Source organism: Carassius gibelio, chromosome A8 (assembly GCF_023724105.1).
Source record: "Carassius gibelio isolate Cgi1373 ecotype wild population from Czech Republic chromosome A8, carGib1.2-hapl.c, whole genome shotgun sequence".
NCBI classification, from domain to species: Eukaryota; Metazoa; Chordata; class Actinopteri; order Cypriniformes; family Cyprinidae; genus Carassius; species Carassius gibelio.
Genome location: NC_068378.1, coordinates 24,537,809 through 24,555,832, shown reverse-complemented (window position 1 = coordinate 24,555,832; position 18,024 = coordinate 24,537,809). Strand labels below are relative to the sequence as shown.

General features: G+C 35.1%; 2 protein-coding genes across 3 annotated transcripts in view; one reads left to right on the top strand and one right to left on the bottom strand.

Annotated features, from left to right (window-relative positions):
• Positions 1-14,754, bottom strand: part of grip2a (glutamate receptor interacting protein 2a) — a 32,497-nt gene extending 17,743 nt beyond the window's left edge. Inside the window, exons 1-8 of one of the 2 annotated variants that reach the window (XM_052604912.1) lie at positions 14,300-14,754; positions 7,775-7,852; positions 5,432-5,567; positions 2,693-2,838; positions 2,040-2,126; positions 1,327-1,402; positions 511-656; positions 98-245 (exon numbers count right to left, since the gene is read on the bottom strand). In XM_052604912.1, coding sequence (XP_052460872.1) covers positions 98-245; positions 511-656; positions 1,327-1,402; positions 2,040-2,126; positions 2,693-2,838; positions 5,432-5,567; positions 7,775-7,852; positions 14,300-14,462 — 980 coding nt within the window. In that variant the 5' untranslated portion in view covers positions 14,463-14,754. The remainder of the gene's footprint in view (positions 1-97; positions 246-510; positions 657-1,326; positions 1,403-2,039; positions 2,127-2,692; positions 2,839-5,431; positions 5,568-7,774; positions 7,853-14,299) is intronic. The other variant, XM_052604913.1, reaches the window with a different exon arrangement.
• Positions 14,755-17,711: 2,957 nt separating this feature from the next.
• LOC128018974 (protein SSUH2 homolog) overlaps positions 17,712-18,024 on the top strand; it is a 29,487-nt gene continuing 29,174 nt past the window's right edge. The window contains exon 1 of the mRNA XM_052604906.1: positions 17,712-17,961. Coding sequence (XP_052460866.1) covers positions 17,942-17,961 — 20 coding nt within the window. The 5' untranslated portion in view covers positions 17,712-17,941. The remainder of the gene's footprint in view (positions 17,962-18,024) is intronic.

Here is an 18,024-nt window from a genome sequence, read left to right as displayed (position 1 = left end):
CCATCACTCTGTCCATGCTTTCATATTTAATTTATTAATGTATGTGTGTAGGTGATTCTTTACATAAAAATTTGTGCACGCATCTGGGTGTTCTCACCTGTCAGCAACACTAGCAGGTTTGATTTTCTGGACTGTAATGACCTGTTTGTTCCTGTAGATGGATGTAGTGAGACTTAGTCCCAGTACTGAACCTGCGGAGCGGGCAATGTCCACCTGCAGCGGCCCAGACGACTTCTGGACGGAGTCTGCCATGAGGTCAAGCCGGAACCAGAGAGAGACAGAAAAGAGTAGGGGATATTACATTTTAATTCAGATATGTACAAAAATATCTGAAGGAAGCTTTCCAGGTGTAAAGACAGAGATCTCATTGGTGCTTTGTCTTTCCTATGGGAATCTAGAGCGGAGTAGAATATGTTTCTACTCTAATTAAGGCCACATGAGAATATCTGTGCATACAGGCAAACTCAAGGGCATGTCTCTGTACACGTGTGCATCTGTGTGCATGCTCACCCATGACCATGATGTCATACTCGATGAGGAAGAAAGTCTCCTGGCTGCTCTGCATGATCAGGGTCAGAGCGTCAGCATGTTTCTGTCTGTTCACAGCAACACCGTTCACGCTCAACACACGGTCGCCCGCTCGCAGGGTTCCCTCTCTGACAGACGGAGAAACACGGAGAGACGTACGGAAACATACAAAGACAGCAGCAGAGATGAGAGGTAAATGCTAAAATAAAACAGTCCCATTTCAGGATTTCAGGATTTTTAATGATCAAAATGACTTTTCATGGAAATTGTATGATTTATTTTTATAAGTAGGATATCACATTTACCGTGTTTATGACACCAAAAAGCCTCATTCATGCATGTTTCTTCATCAGACTAATGTGTGTACAGACGACTTACGCAGAAACAAAAATGCAACATTTTGCTGACAAGTGTTAAGTTTCACATAAACAATACGCACTGTGGAAGTGTAATTATTATGCTAATCTAATTCTAATTCTGTGTGTGTGTGTGTGTGTGTGCACTTCAGGCTGTGTTCTACCCTTCTCACTCATTCTAATGTCATCATCCTATGCTTCAGTTACCATGTGCCCACAAAATACAGAATCTACACCAAATACATAACATCTCATACACAAAAACTCTATTAAGCCAGTGTATACACAAATAACCGACTGAATGCATGCATGCAGCACTGACACACACACAGAGGCAGAGAGCTTCATGATGATTCAGACATTCTGCTAATTAATAAACCGAGATGTCCTAAAGGACCTCATGTCTCACACACACCAATGATTTGAGTCATGGTGGTCTCACCTGTCCGCGGGTCCGCCGGGCCTGACGTAGGTCACTACTAGAGGTCGAGCCTTATGCCAGTCCTCATGAAAGCCCCCTGAAAGCATGTGAAACACACACCTGACATGTCAAGCCAATTGCCTTTAGTCATAAAATGCAGCTGAACACACTCCTGTTGCCCTTCAAAGAAATATCACACAAATGCTTTAAAATACATTTTTCCTTTTCCCTCAGTTTGTAAAAAAAAATTATGCACAGCGCTGAAGTAGTATTGAAAGGATTTCTAATTTTTTTTGTCAAACCAGACTATTTTAAATCTAAAATACAGTATTTCCTGTAAGTATCCCCTGAGATTTTAAGTTAATATTGTAATAATACAAGGAAACATCTGCTGTTAGTTAAGGGTCACATGACATGCAGAAAATCATTTCTTTAGTAAGTTTCATGTTTTTATATGAAATTATTAATTTATATGAATTTGAGATTTTTATGATTAATTTAATTATTAGCACAACCCCCATGCAGTTCCCTCATGAACCATTTTGCAAAAAACTGTTGTAATGAACCCGGAATATTCTTTATGATATAAGAAAATATATATATAGAGAGAGAGAGATGTATTTCAAGACATCATTGATGTAGTTTTAAATTCATAAATTCATTCATTTAAAGTAAAAAAACACATGAAATATTAATGTAAAGACATTTGAGTGTGTCTGATGGTGGTTTGGTACCTCTCAGAACAAAGCCAAAGCTGTTTCCTTCTTTTTCCAAGCACACTTCGATAGTTTTAGAGATGATGCCGCAGGGATTGCTGGGAGCTAAACACACAGAGAACAGCTTGTGTTAATGTCACAGGAGAATGAGGTACAGCGCTACACATTGAAATATTTTTACTTTAACAAGACCATAAACACCAATGCCACGTATTAGTCACATAAGAACTCTGAAGAAAAGGCTTTTACATATTCAGTTCTTCTGAAGTACTATTTTACCATGATCAGAGGTACTTTGATATTCACTAAAGAAAAATACTTTTTAACTGTCTTCAACATTTATATTAATAAAAACTCTTCTTGATCAGAAAATCAGCATATTAGAATGATTTCTGAAGAATCACGTGAAGCTGAAGACTGGAGTTATGGTGCAGAAAATTCAGCGTTGAATCAAAGCAATAAATTGCATTTTAACATATATTCAAATAGAAAACAGTTATTTTCAAATGTAATAACGTTTTGCAATATTACTGTTTTTACTGTATTTTTGATTAAATAAACACAGCTTTGGTGAGCATAAGAGACTTTCAAAAACATTTAAAAAACTTGCCGACCCCAAACATTTACTCATCAAGAGTCTGGAGTGAATGTGTATGTATTTGTGTCCGTACCGAATGGCGGCAGCTCGTACTCCACCTCCAGCACCACACGCTCACCGATGTTCTTCAGCATGCTGATGATCTCGTCATGTCTTAGTTTGGACAGGTTTATGCCGTTCACTGACTTTATGTAGTCCCCAACATTGAGTTGGTCACTCCTGCCACACAGATGCATATGGAAAACTTAACAGTGAAGTGATACATTTTGGAAACATGTTTCTGTTTAATATGTTTGGGTAAAAGTGTACAGAAACAGTAGAGCATGGCACTAGAAATGCCAAGGTTCAGTTAACAGGGAATGCAAGAACTGCATAAGTAAAAAAAATAAAAAATGCTAAAGAAGTTGCTTTGAATAGAAGTGTTCGCTAAATGTATAAATGAAAAAGTAGATTCATACAGGCAGATATTTATCCTTCACAAATACATGAAAAAGGCAACATTTATAGTAGTATGTAACTTACTTTTTGTCTCTAATTCTATTTCAAAACAATTACGTTTCATCAATGTATCAGTTTCCACAAAAATATTAAGCGATACAACTGTTTTCAACATTGATAATAATCAGAAATGTTTCCTGACCATCAATTCAGCATATTAGAATTATTTCAGGATTATGAAATGATGCTGACAATTCAGCTTTACATCACAGAAATAAATGACATTTTAACATATATTAAAATAGAAAATGGTTATTTAAAGTTGTTATAACATTTACTGTTTTTACTCTATTTTTGGTCAAATAAATGAATAAATCTTTCAGAAACCAACCATATACGGAAGGGTAGTGTATGAAAATCTATTATTGGCATTGACTTCACAATAAATGATTCTTATAGGCCGTAACTCTGTTATTCACAGATGCACTGATATGAAGACTGCACAGTCATCAACAAACTGCATCTGCTGCAGAAAGGTGTATTGTGCAGCAGGTATGTGCGCTGTGTGAGTGTATACATATGTGATGTTAGCAGAGCTGACTCCTCGTGTACTGTTGTAGAAGCTAATTTAAGCCGCTGTTGTCATCCAGCGCTGGGATTTTGCCTGTAAGCATCGCATTAACTTAGACAAAAGCACACGCTTGCAACCGACACAATGACGACACACAAAAGTAGTTCATTTACACATGAGGCACACAACCGAAGGCAAAACGAAACAACGAAAACATTTTGATCATTTTGTGATTCTGCATAATTATGCCTAGAGTTAAACAGCATTAACACACATAATAATTACACACTCGCACATCTGCGCTAGAGCTTCAGAAACTGATCAAACCATTAGCTGTAAACTACACGAGTTTAAATCACCTGGCTGCAAAACAAATGTTTGCAACTCTGCGTTCAGCAACATGCACATCAGTCCTGCGGCTGTCTACAGGTCAGCGCAACCATTCAACTAAAATCTTCCTTGTGTGTGACAGAGAGCGAGCGGTCACATTAGGCCTGCATCAGCCTGTCATAGTAGAGGCTGATGTGATGGAGCAGCCCACATCCTGAGGTCTCACACACACATGTTTGTTTTGTGAAAAGTGGGGACATCCCATAGGAGTAATGGTTTTTATACCGTAGAAACTGTATATTCTATCACCCTTCACCAACCCTACACCTAACCCTCACAGGAAACTTTACTTTCTAAAAAAACTCATTCTGTATGATTTATTTTGAATAATTGGGACATGGGTTATGTCCTCATAAGTCACCCTCTCCTTGTAATACCTGTGTCATACCCATGTCATTATACGGGGTTGTGTCCTGATATGACACAACAACAAGAGCACACACACACACACACACACACACACACACACACACACACAGGAGCAGCCCAGATCCTCAGGTTAAAGAGCTGTGTAAGTAAACATGGTGTACCACACACAATACACCAGTGCTATTTTAGCACTGCAATACTATTACAATTTTTATGATTATTTAGTTTTTTATAAATATTTAGATTTTTTAATAATTGTAACTTTTTGTAATTATGTTGCATTTTTGTCATTTTTATTATTTCTGGAAAATAACTTGTTAATAACTTGATATAGTATCATTAAGATAATAGTTTTGATTCACATTTTGTATTAGGTTTTATTTGGACCATTTTAATTTTACTTTAAGTTTTAGTAATTTGATTGCATTTATGTCATTTTATTCCAGAAAATAAGTCACACAGACTACACCAATGTTATTTTACTATCATTGGCATACTATTATAGGTTTGATGAATATTTTTAGTTTTATATTTTTCATTTTCATGATAGATTTTGTTTCTGTAATTTTGTTGCATTTTTTTTTTTTTACCTTAAATTTTCTGCTTCTCAAGATTATCCTTCAGGGGAAAAAACTCAATAACCTCTCAGAGATCTCTCTCAACAATCTCTCAAACTGTGTTCAGATTTGCCAAGATACCAAAGTCTTCTCTATACTAGTTTTAGTTTTTAGTTTATTTATAAAGCACCAATTAAAACAGCAAAAAACTGACCAAAGTGTTGTACACTACAAGATATTACATAAAATCCACACATAACACAAAAATACAAAACAGAACATCTAAGATTAACATATTAGATTAATTAAAAGCCATTCAGTTTTTTTTAGAAGAAACAAGACAAAGCTGCTACCCCACTGAAGCGTAACTGAGAACCCCATGAAGTCTTTTGTGCTGTGAAAGAGCCACTTTTGAGCAATGAAATGTTCTACTGGGAGTTGAGTGACTGATCAGCATGCATTTGTGTGTGTCACATCTGTTTCTCACCGGATCGCGAGACCTCCTGGTCTTAGGTTCGACACTCTTGGCTTGCCGTCCTTGTCACAACCTCCGGAGATCGTGAGGCCGAGACTGGTGCCCTCTTTTTTAATCAGTTCCACTGTCGTCACACCTCTCTGCTCATCTGTGCATACACAAACACACACAATAACCACACAGCCTTCACAGCAGGTAACTCACCCGTGGGTCCCCGGGGAGCTGGTGTAGCCGTGCATTGTGACATGAAAGTCAGATTCATTTAACCATTTCATGAAGGGCAGATGGTAGTATTGCAGTCTGGCAGAATAACTGGCTGTGTGTAATAAATATAATTACACATTATGGAAGCAAACCATGTCCAAAGAATCGTAAAAAATAATAATAATAATTAATGAATAATAAAAAAATTACTTATTACTGATGTGTTTTGTTGTTGTTGTTTTATATATAAAGAAAAAGAACAAAGCAGGTAAATTTGACTAAACTTTTCACATAAGACACTTAAAAGTGACCTAAAAGAGCTTCAGTTACATTCATTTCATTTAAAAGTTTGGGGTCAAATATTTTTAAATGTAGTCTCTTCTGCTCACCAAGGCTGCATTTATATGATAAAAAATATAGTAAGAATATAAATATTGTGAAATATTATTACAATTAAAAATAATTTGTATTTTGAACTGTAATTTATTCCTGTGATGCAAAGATGCATTTTCAGCATCATTAATCCAGTCTTCAGTGTCACATGATCTTCAGAAATCATTCTAATATACTGATTTGCTGCTCAAGAAATGTTTCTTAATATTATCAATGTTTTTACATTACACTGTAAAAAAATTAGAACAGGCTATTTGCTTAATAAATTATGGTGACAATATTGGAATCTACCTGAATAATTCATGTGAAATCTCCTAAATTAATTAATCTATGACACAATGAATTTAATATAATTAGTGAAATATGATCATTTATTTTGAGTTGGTTCTCAAAAGTCTGTGATTTTGTATTTGACCGAGATTTTTTGTACATTTTGGACATCTTTTTTATCATTTTTCATAGAATTATTTTGTAACAATGTAAAGGTCTTTACTGTCACTTTTGATAAATTTAACATCCTTTCTGAATAAAATTATTAATGTCTTTACATAATTTAAGAAAAATAGAAATACAAAAATATTAAGCATTCCAAAATTCACACTCTTGACATTTCTGAGCACCCCATTAAAGAGAAGATATTTTGTATGTAGAATCGAATTACTCTAATATTTATGACAGAATAAAAATAAACTGCTCAAAATTGTATGAAAAACTATGTTTTTATTGCGAAGAAATAGTGTAATGGTTACTAAGTTTAATGGTTTAAAATTATTTACTATTTACATAAATGTAAAATCTCTCTCTTTGATTCATTATGCATTATTTGTTCAATTGTATTTTTATTATAAAACAAAACGTACTTTTTTATATTTAGATTTTTTTGTCACAAACAACAAATATTCAATTAAAGAAAACAGAATTACAAATACTTTGTATTCTATAAATTTCAACTCATAACGGTTATGAGGACACCATTAAGGAGAATATTCTACTCAGTTTGACCAACCAAAGATAAACTATATGTGAAGCTCTTCTGATGCAGCCACTGCAATCCAAAGTGTGTGCTCATCTCTGCTGTTAAATCTCTACAGCTTCTGATAGTGAGTGTCAGTCTGGTAAATCAGTAGAGACTAATTAACTGACCTGATTCTTCACAAGCCCAACGGATAAAAAGAAAAGAACAGAGAGAACGACTGAGGGTTTACAGCAGCGGTCCGAAGAAACCAAATATCAGCATTATCACAGACTCTCTCACAGAGCTCCTTAATAAAGAGACTCGATCTAGAGCAAAACATGTCTGATACAGCATAGTGGTGTCATGTGAAGCATTAAAGGAACAGTTCATCCAAATATATATATATATATATATATATATATATATATAATGTTTTTTTTTTAAGTTTCTCAGGTCATTCAGGATGTAGATGAGTTTGTTTCTCAGATTTGCTGAAATGTAGCATTCTATCACTTGCTCACCATCGGATGCTCTGCAGTGAATGGGTGCCGTCAGAATGAGAGTCCACACTGCTAATAAAAACTTCACAATAATCCACACCACTCTGCAGAGGATCCATTCGTGAGCAAAAAACTTAATGCTCAATTTCTCCAAATCTGTTTCTATGATGAAACAAGTTCATCTACATCTTGAATGGCATGAAGGAGTGGAAATGTTCGGCAAATGTTCATTTTTGGGTGAACTGTTTCTTGAACAGCAGTTATCGGCAGGTTTCAGTTCTTCTGGTTCACATGCCAACTTACCAGCAATGCTACTCCTCTTGTTGAGCCCACTGCTGTCACTTGCAGTATCTTTGTTTCCCTTTGTATATGGGACATCATCTGAAACATGAAATGATCAAATACATTATGATATTGAGAAAGGCAGTTTACTGAATAATTAGACTTGGATTGTTTGCGTTTGACAACATTTAGAATTATAAACATATAAATAAATAAATAAATAAATAAATAAATAAATAAATAAATAAATAACAACATATAATTCAGGTATGCAACACACACTTTTTATGATCCAACATTGAAAAAATACTTAGGCTTAGATTTAAGAAATGTATTTGAATTTTACATCAACACTGTTATCCATTTGGATTACACAATTTTAACAAAAGCAAATGTAATGTGATGCATATTTGTCAGTCATACAGAAATGAAACAGGTACGATTTCTGTGATAGTGCTAATAAACTAATTATGTTTTAAATACATACCGGGTTCATATATTTATCATCAATAATTCCTTTTTTTCTTAAATCTCACACATTTTAACTAACTGAATATTACTTGTTCCACAGCTAACCATATTTTCCCCAGGTTCATATATTTTAACTGAATAAATTTAATTGTTTTAAAAATGAACAGATTTATGCTAAATCTCAGCTATTCGAATTTAATGCATTATGAAAATATTATTTAAATAAAGTCAATGCATAAAATGTAAATACATTTTGAGTGCATAATCTTACCCGTTTCATTTATGTATGACTGACAAATGTGCATCAAATTACGTTTATTAGTGTGTGTAAAAACTGTGCAATCCAAATGTTTAAGCAATTTAAAAATTATGTAACAGGAATTGATTCACTCCAAAAACCAAAACAAAAAAAATGAGGACTAAATGTAAGTCCTCGCCAGTGTTATTGTTAAATATTCAACTTTATTTGGAAAGATACATTATGGAATACAGGCTGCTAATACGGTTTCTCTTTAAGCAGCTTTGGAGCAACCTAAAATGACGTTGAGAGCTCAAGGCTTTTCGCTTGGTGGTTTTAAATTAACATCCTTTCAGTTTCCAGTCCAGCTAAAAGTACACAATCTGTAACCAGTAAAGTACACAATCTGCCTGATGTGTCTGATAATATATGTCTCAACTGTACTCTTCATTGTTTGTTAACCCTATAGAAATTTTAAATCTTGGACTGTTCACTACTGTTCAAAAGTTTGGGATTTTACTTTTTAATGTTTTGAAAGAAGTTTGCATCTATTTGATTGAGTAAACACAGTAATATTGTGAAATATTATTACAATTTAAAATGACTATTTTCTGTGTGAATATATTGTAATATGTCATTTATTCCCTGTGATGAAAAGCTGAATTTTCATCATCATTACTCCTGTCTTCAGTGTCACATGATCCTTCAGAAATCATTCCAATATACTGATTTGCTGTTCAAGAAACATTTATTATTATTATCAATGTTTAAAACAGTTGTGCATGATGTGTTAATTTTCAGGATTTTCTGATGAATAGAAAGTTCACTAGAACAGCTTTTTTTAAAAAAAGAAATATTTTGTAACATTATAAAATGTATTTACTGACAGTCACCCTTGTTGAATAAAAATGTCTTTTTTATTTTACATAAAATATTACTGACCTCAAGCTGAAAATAATAAGAACTTGATGTAGAGGCAATTTGTGTGTTTCTCAACAAAGGTCAACCATCCCAAAGTGTTAGTCCCTCCAGAGTGTCAACAACCCATAAATCTCCTTTTGGTCAAAAGACTGAACAAATAAACCAACTTCACCCAAACTGTTTCTTTAATAGGTCAAAACATCACACTACTGCTTTAACACTCAACAAACAGCCCATCTATGAGTATTCAGTAATTGTTACATAATTATTATGTAACTCTCACACACAGCAGCTTCTCTGAAAGTCACAAGAGAGTAAAACTGTCACTATAGGTCATGATAACTCCTTTTCCAAGTCTATTAAAACTCTGAAACTAATTTGGAGCACAGCACTCCGACAGCTCTAGTTGTGTTGACACAAATCCTGATGTAGGTTATACGGATGATGTTCTAACAATGCAAATGGAAGCTCAGGGCCTATTTTCAGACCTGGGCTTTTATTTATAGAGGCCACAGTGGCTCCAGTTATCATGCCTCGCTCAGCTCTCAACTGGCTTTTCCATTTACCAGCAGGACTGGAGCTAAAAAACACATGGCCCTTGACAAAATGTTCTTTCCCCTGGCCCAATAGGTAGACAGTTTCATAGACGAACAGAGTGGACCATATTAGTCACAGGGCCCGGGTCCACACATTAGAAATTAATACATTTAATTAATACTTTTTTCCACCAAGGACACATTATATCAACCCAAAGTGACAGTAAAGATGTTTAAAATGCTACAAAATATTTATATTTCAAATAAATGCTGATCATTTGAACTTTCTAATATCAAAGAATCTTGAAAAAAGTGAAAAAGTTTCCCCAGAAATATAAAGCAGCACAAATGTTTTCAAAAATGGATAATAAGAAGAAATGTTTCCAGAGCAGAATGATTTCTGAAGGATCATGTGACACTGAAGAGTAATGATGATAAAAAAAATCAGCTTTGATCACAGGAATGAATTACATTTCTGTAATTCCTTAACATTTACACATCTGTTATTTTAAATTGTGATAATATTTCATGATATACATTTTTTTCTGTATTTTTGATCGGTAAAATGCATCATTGGTGAGCAGAAGAGACTATTTTAAAGACACTAAAAAATCTTGCCAACCCTAACATAATGCATATGACAGAAAAAGTGAAAAAGAAAGGACCGAATGTGTAAAAATGATCAACATGACTCACCACTGTTGTTGCGACCTTCTCTCCTCAAACCACACAGCATCATGGGAATATCACAATTCCATTCTGCCTCACATCAGTTTAGGAACTAGCTAAATAGACCAAACCATTTGTTAAAGTACACATCTTAACCTTTCCAGTTAAGCTACATTACATGTGTAACCTCAGTTAGGATGCCTTAGAGAAAGAATAAAGCAGACTAGATGAATCCATTCAGCGAGCTCGGCTGGGTTTATCTATAGCTGATCCTGTTGCACAGATGATGTTCAATCCATACTGGCAGACTACACAAATCATATAGAATTCCAGGTTTTTACATTAATTCATGCAGATTAAATATAATGTCAGAGTGTGATGCATGAATGAGCGACTGAAAAGGTGTTGCATAGCTGGAACTAGACAATTCCTGAGACATTCCAGTGCCACTCCAGTTTGATCTTTCCAAACAGCATAACGTGGTTTCCTCCGCACATGCAACTAGTCTTCAGTCAGTCATCCATAAAACACGTGTGATCCGCTCGCACAGATTCATTCCTGAGTCGAAGCAGATGGTAGTTTATCCAGCGATGACAGTGCTGCAGTATGGGAATGTATCTTAACGCTCCAGTGCTTCACCGAGATCAGACCCGGACAGAAATCACACTCACTCCTTCTCTCCTCTCCTCCCTCCTTTCTGCAACTCCTCCCTCACTTCTTGAGCTTCTCGTCATTCACATGCACTCTTCCTTCCTGCACTGGCCTATTAATCATCTTCGTTCACACACACAGTCTTGCACTCTGTGCCTGAGAGTATCTTCCTACTGGCAGGCAAATGTAGATGAATATATTAAACACACACACACACACACACACACACAGCCAAACCCCTCACTACTCTCTCAGCCCCCTCACACACGCACACTTCCTCCTCCCTGTCTGTCTCCCTCTCACATGCCCCGTTTCCCTTCATTTGGCAGCTGAGCATTTAGTGTGAAACAGCCTTTGCAAAATTGTACCATGGTTCATGTTTTTAAAGAATCCAGAAAAAAATCTCACTTTCCACAAAAACATTAAGCAGCATGATATTTTAACTGATTCTTTTTGATGACCAAATCAGCATGTTAGAATTATTTTGAAAGGCTATGTGACAGTGAAGACTGGAATGATGCTGAATAAATAATAAATTCAGTTTTGCATCACAGAAATAAATTACATATTAAAGTATATTAAAATAGAAAACATTTATTTCAAATTGCAATAATATTTCCCAAATTTAAAATTTTTACTGTCTTTATAATCAAATAAACGCAGCTTTGGTAAGCAGAAGAGACATTTTACAGCCAAGTAATAATCTAGTGTGAAACAGCCCTGGTAAATGTAGTTTCATTACCATCAAATCACAGTCATCAGAAAATAAATCAAAATGATGCACCAGATTGTAATAGCATGGTACTGATCTATAATATATAATAAATAGAACATAGATGCATAGCATATTAAAATATGACTTATCTACTGTACTATATTATTTATAGCATTTCATCTAATAGTATGGTGACACCATGGTCCATTAATTTTAGTGCTATGATATAGATCAGTGATCCTCAAATCTGGCTCACGAGATCCACTTTCCTGCGAAGTTTAGCTCTAACCCTAATCAAACACGCATGAGTTTGCTAATCATTGTCTTCAGGATCATTAGAAAATCACAGGCAGGTGTGTTTAATTGGAGTCGGAACTAAACTCTGCAGGAAACTGGATCTCGCGAGCCAGATTTGAGGATCACTGATATAGATCAAAGTACTATCTGATACCATCACAACATCAAGGTATTTTTACTTTTTTTACTCCTTTGTACTTCCATGTTATTACCATGAAAAATGCTAGTACCATGGTTTGCAAAAATATAATATTTATTGTGAATATTATGACTTCCTGCGCAACTATCTGGAACGCTTGATTCTGATTGGACAAAGGTGGCATTCATGTTAAATAGTTTAATATAATGACTTATAATTGAATGTTGTCACATATGTGCTCTCTTTCTTATTACATAATAATAATAATAATTCATTACATTTATATAGCGCTTTTCTAGGCACTCAAAGCGCTTTACATAGTCAGGGGGTATCTCCTCATCCACCACCAGTGTGCAGCATCCACCTGGATGATGCGACGGCAGCCATAGTGCGCCAGAACGCCCACCACACACCAGCTTACTGGTGGAGAGGAGACAGAGTGATGAAGCCAATCAGCAGATATGGGGATTGTTAGGAGGCCATGATGGTCAGAGGCCAATGGGCGAATTTAGCCAGGATGCCGAGGTCACACCTCTACTCTTTTACGAAAGACATCCTGGGATTTTTAATGACCACAGAGAGTCAGGACCTCGGTTTAACGTCTCATCCGAAGGACGGTGCTTGTTGACAGTATAGTGTCCCCTTCACTACACTGGGGCGCTAGGACCCACACAGACAACAGGGTGAGCACCCCCTGCTGGCCTCACTAGCACCAATAATAAAATGTATATTTCATAAACATTTTGCTACCACGAAATAAAGGATGAAAGATCCTGTTCCTCCTTGTCAGATTTTAATTAAGAGATAATGACAGAACATTACCCCTTACATAAACAGCAATTTGTGCATTTTAAAATCAAATATATGCATCTATTTCTCAAGTTGTAATCTTGTTAAAACTGGCTTTTAATATTTAATGCACAGACTGAAAGCCATACACTTTATAGCATTTAAAGGGACAAACTAAGAGCAAGTCTGTGCAAATCTGCTCTCAGATTACATTTCAAGGGGTCGGTGGGGGGTATTTTACCCACTACTAGAGTTTTGTCTTCACAGCCTTATGTGCCTGAGATGAACCCCTGTCTAACCCATCAACACACAATGCACCACAAATTCTTCTTTAGTATACTGTAACAGCCCCAACAAGGCCCCTCCCCAGCAACAGATGACACACAACTCATAATTTACAGTCAATACACCACACTGACAGTTTAATAGCTGCGAAGATGCATTTTCAGCACCATTACTCCAGTCTTTAGTGTCACATGATACTTCAGAAATCCTTTTAATGTGATAAGATAATATAATAATTGTTTTGCTAAGAAATAGGCTGAAATATTACTAAAATATTCAAAGAGAAAACCTTGGTCTTTTCAATTATAATATTTCACAATAATACTATTTTTACTGTATTTTGCTCGGTGAGCATAAGAGACTAAAGACATTTCAAAATATTAAGATTTTGACTGGTAGTTTAAATTTCAGTTTATAAGCACATATCATGATAGTACTACATCTAACCAGCGTGAATTTATTTCTAAGAAATATATCACTTTTTTAAGTGTTAAATTATTCATAAAAATTCGAATTAACTGATAATATGTAATTTAATGCGGTGAAATTAATAAATACTGAGTGGGTTCACTGTTAAGGACAGCAGATTATTTGAAGTCATTTGAAACTATACAGCCCCCATGTGGCTGAACACTTGTTTTTCAGGTCACTTCAGCTGACATCTCATAGGACATAGGACAACAGATCTTGCATTCATTTCTCAGACACCCAGTCAAGAAAAAAAAAAAAAGAAAAATTACACACATACCTTCAGCATGACTGTTCATGAGGTACACCAGTACAAACATAACCACACACTCACACCTTATTCACATTCTCTTATACTGTATCTTACCTTTAACCCTTCCTCTGATAACTCCAATCCGACATCGTAAAGAAAACGAGAACATCTTTCTCTTCCCTTTGACTCCTCCAACCAGTTCTTTCTTCATGGTCACCCATGCAGGGACCCCGTCTGGGAGTACTTTAGGATTTAAAGAACAACTAACTTGCCACATGGCTCCTCTTTCCTTCTCCTCTGGCTCGTACCACACGGATATTTAGCCTAGTCTTGCTTCGGGTGTCTTTCTTTCTTATCTTCCTCCTCTACCCTTTCTCTTCATCCTAGAAGAGCTCTTTGTTCATTCTCTGAGGGAAATCCTGTCTTCTCACTCAGATATGAAGGTTTTGAAGAAACACAGCTGATGTCGTTTCATCCTCCTCAATGTAATGTAATGAAAATCTGGGTATGACTTACTAATAAATCCAGTTAAATACAGTGGGAAGAGCTGATAACACGATGGGGTGCAAGTGTGTGCATTGGCTGCTCACAGATGAGACAGATGGACTGAAGCGGCCTGCTACTGAGATACAGACTGCCAGAACCACAGGAGAGACACCACACTAACAATAAAGTACCAAAACTATGACAGAACCATATTTTCATGTGGATGTCTAAATACCATAGTTCTGTATGTATGTTAATCAAACAATGGAGAGGAGACTATAGGAGCTAGTTGTCACAATTAGCCAAATGATGATAAACATGTTCACAATTGTGACAATTTATAGCATGTCGTGAAAAATAATCAAAAGAATGCAAAAACTTTTCAAGGATATATAAACGTGAAATCCTGAATACTGAAAATGTCTCATAAGCATAGTTTGCAGTAGCTTCTCTGTGAAACACAAATACAAGGTTTTCCTCATATAAATATATCAGCATGTCCCGCTAGCAACTCTGTATGAAACCCACACTCAACTAAACTGAAATTTCAAATTGCTCTTGTGCAAGGCGCTCATAATACAATGTATTTTTATATACAATGCAGGCCTGTGTAGACTGAGCAATGGCCTATTGTTGACCTCCCCACTTAGGCTATGTATGAGGGGAGTCATTTACGAAATAACAATCACATGATGATTACTGTCCATAGGCGGATATCCCGGGGTGGGGGCAGGAATATTTTGAGTCTCGCCCTCCCTTTCCTCACAGTGCTTTGGTCTATTGACTTATCCGTTGGATTAAGTGATTATTTTCTCTGTTATACACACTACACAATTGTATTTTTCAAGGAGTCTCGCTATGTTAGCAATAATATAGTTACATGCTTGATGGCAAGGGTTGCCATGTTTCACAACAAAATCTGCCCAATTGCTACTCAAAACTAGCCCAAACTATCTGTGTTTCGAGGGGGACCCTTGAGTATTGCAGAAAAAAATGTAATATCAGAAACAGTACTAGTATAGTTAGATCCCAGATATGTTAGCCTATGTATTTTTAAGCTATGATTCTTCTACGATTCTGAAAGCAAACATGTACAAAATACGTAAATATGTAATTTACTTGCGTTTCTGACTAAATGTTGTATTACCCAGAAAGCAATTTTGCGTTTAAAATACCATCAGCCCAGACATCTAGGCAAAAACCAGGCTCACTTTAGGCTGTCAGTGAAAATTGTATAGATGTCTACTCATAGCCCAAGCATAGTCATCAAATAGACAGCTAATAAATGCCTACATAAATACATCTAATAGACAACAAAATGGCAATCCATCTAAACAAATTACATATACAGATTTTATTTAAAAAATTATAATAATTAAAAACATGGACAGTTTAAGACAATACAAAATGTTAAAAATAAATAAGAATTAATCAAAAAATAAAATTCTATAAATACCGTACACTTAAATATAAATATTACAATAAAAAAATCTGGAATTGAACAGCTTAAGCTGATAAAAACCTAAAAATGAAAAAAATATATCTTACATTTTTGTAAGATATTAAAAAAAAAAAACTATGTTATCATACTTAACATTAAAACATTCAGGATAAACCACAACATAAATAAAATAAAAGATAAACCCTTTTGTTGATTTACTTATTTTAACAAATGAAACAACCAACAGTGAACTTTCTGTATAACCATTGTTCAGTCATAAATTCAATATAATAATTAAAATAAATGATGGATTTAGGATGAAAGATGAGAGATCTAGGAGTTTTTTTGTTTGTTTTTTGTTTTTACCATTGCAGCCCAGGTTTTTTTCCATTTACAACTGCTTTTCCAGATGTTTAAACTTCCTCAGTTTCTCCTATTCTACTGAGTGTGTTAACTGTATTAACTTATATTCACTGTGTTCGCTATCAACTATGAACTACACTAAAATGTCACAGTTCGTAAACATGATAACAAATAATATAGATAAATAATGAACACATGTCAAAAATAAAACACAGAAACCTACAAGACTAAATCGGAATTTCCCCCCACCCCCAATGTACTAAAAAATAAAAAAATAAAATAAAACGAGCTTTCCTCCTCTCTGTATAAAAATACAATGATCTCAATCCTCTGGCATATTAGAGACAAGTCCGAAGGGACCGTCTGCAAAGTTCATAACTATAATGTTACTAATAAAATAGTCAATAACTTCACAGTAACACACTGTAGTGTCACCAAATTCAGTTTACACATCACTGCTCTCCTGCTGGTTATTCTACAGGTTCTTTCGAAAGTAGTTGCTTTTGCACATTTTCTATGATTTTTTTATTATGAAAATTAGTTAATAGATTTACTGTAACACACTGTTTTCTCAAATCCAATTGTGAACCTCAGAATGAGCGATTCTAAATACAAATAAATACAAATATATGTGGTCATTGCTTTCGGAGGTGGATGCTGCTGTTTGGGAACGCAGTTGTTCGAAAGTGCTAAGAGGCAATTATACAGAAATACTTTGATGACAAACTTTGCTCAGGCATTTCCGAATGACCATATAACAACATTTCAGATGCTATGGAATGAGATCGGTCCGCTGGTTGGGATTTACCGTCCATGACATTTTCAATGCGCTTGGAGGAATTTTTTTTTTTTTGCAAAATGCATTTCCATCTCCCATTATTCACATGAACCCTTTTTCGCTCAAGTCAAAACCACTTCAAGTGAGCATAAAAACTTAAGTCAAGTTAAAAATTAAGGCATTTTATGTTTCCATCACTCGGTTCTGATGCGATAATTTAAAATGTACATAAAAGCAGGGTTATGGAAACCCAGCTAGTGACTATTTTTCATAATACAAAAAATATATATATCACAAAATGTGTAAAAGCAATTATTTTCAAAAACAACTGTTGTCGTATAAACAGCGGGAGAGCAGTGATGTGTAAACTGAATTTGGTGACTCTACAGTGTGTTACTTTGATGATATTCACTATTTTATTAGTAACATTTTTCGCATTTTGCACTTTGCAGACGGTCCCTTCGGACTTTCCTCTCAGACAGTGCATATTTTGTACACAGCGGAGAAAAGCTTGTTTTGAAGAAAACTCGCTCGTAACCCGTTTTCTACATCAGTACGAAATAAAAGAGGCTTCAATTTTGTAGTAGAAACATTTTGCTCGCGAGTTATTGATCCGGAAAAGTCGAATCTGTGAATATCTTGCCAACTTTTTCCGAACTCTTTTTTAAGTTCTCACTCCGTTAGCAAAATGGAGAGAATGACTACGAGGTAAGTTAAGACAAAATGTTTTCTCATAACCGATATGTACATTGTTTGTGCCCAAACTGACCT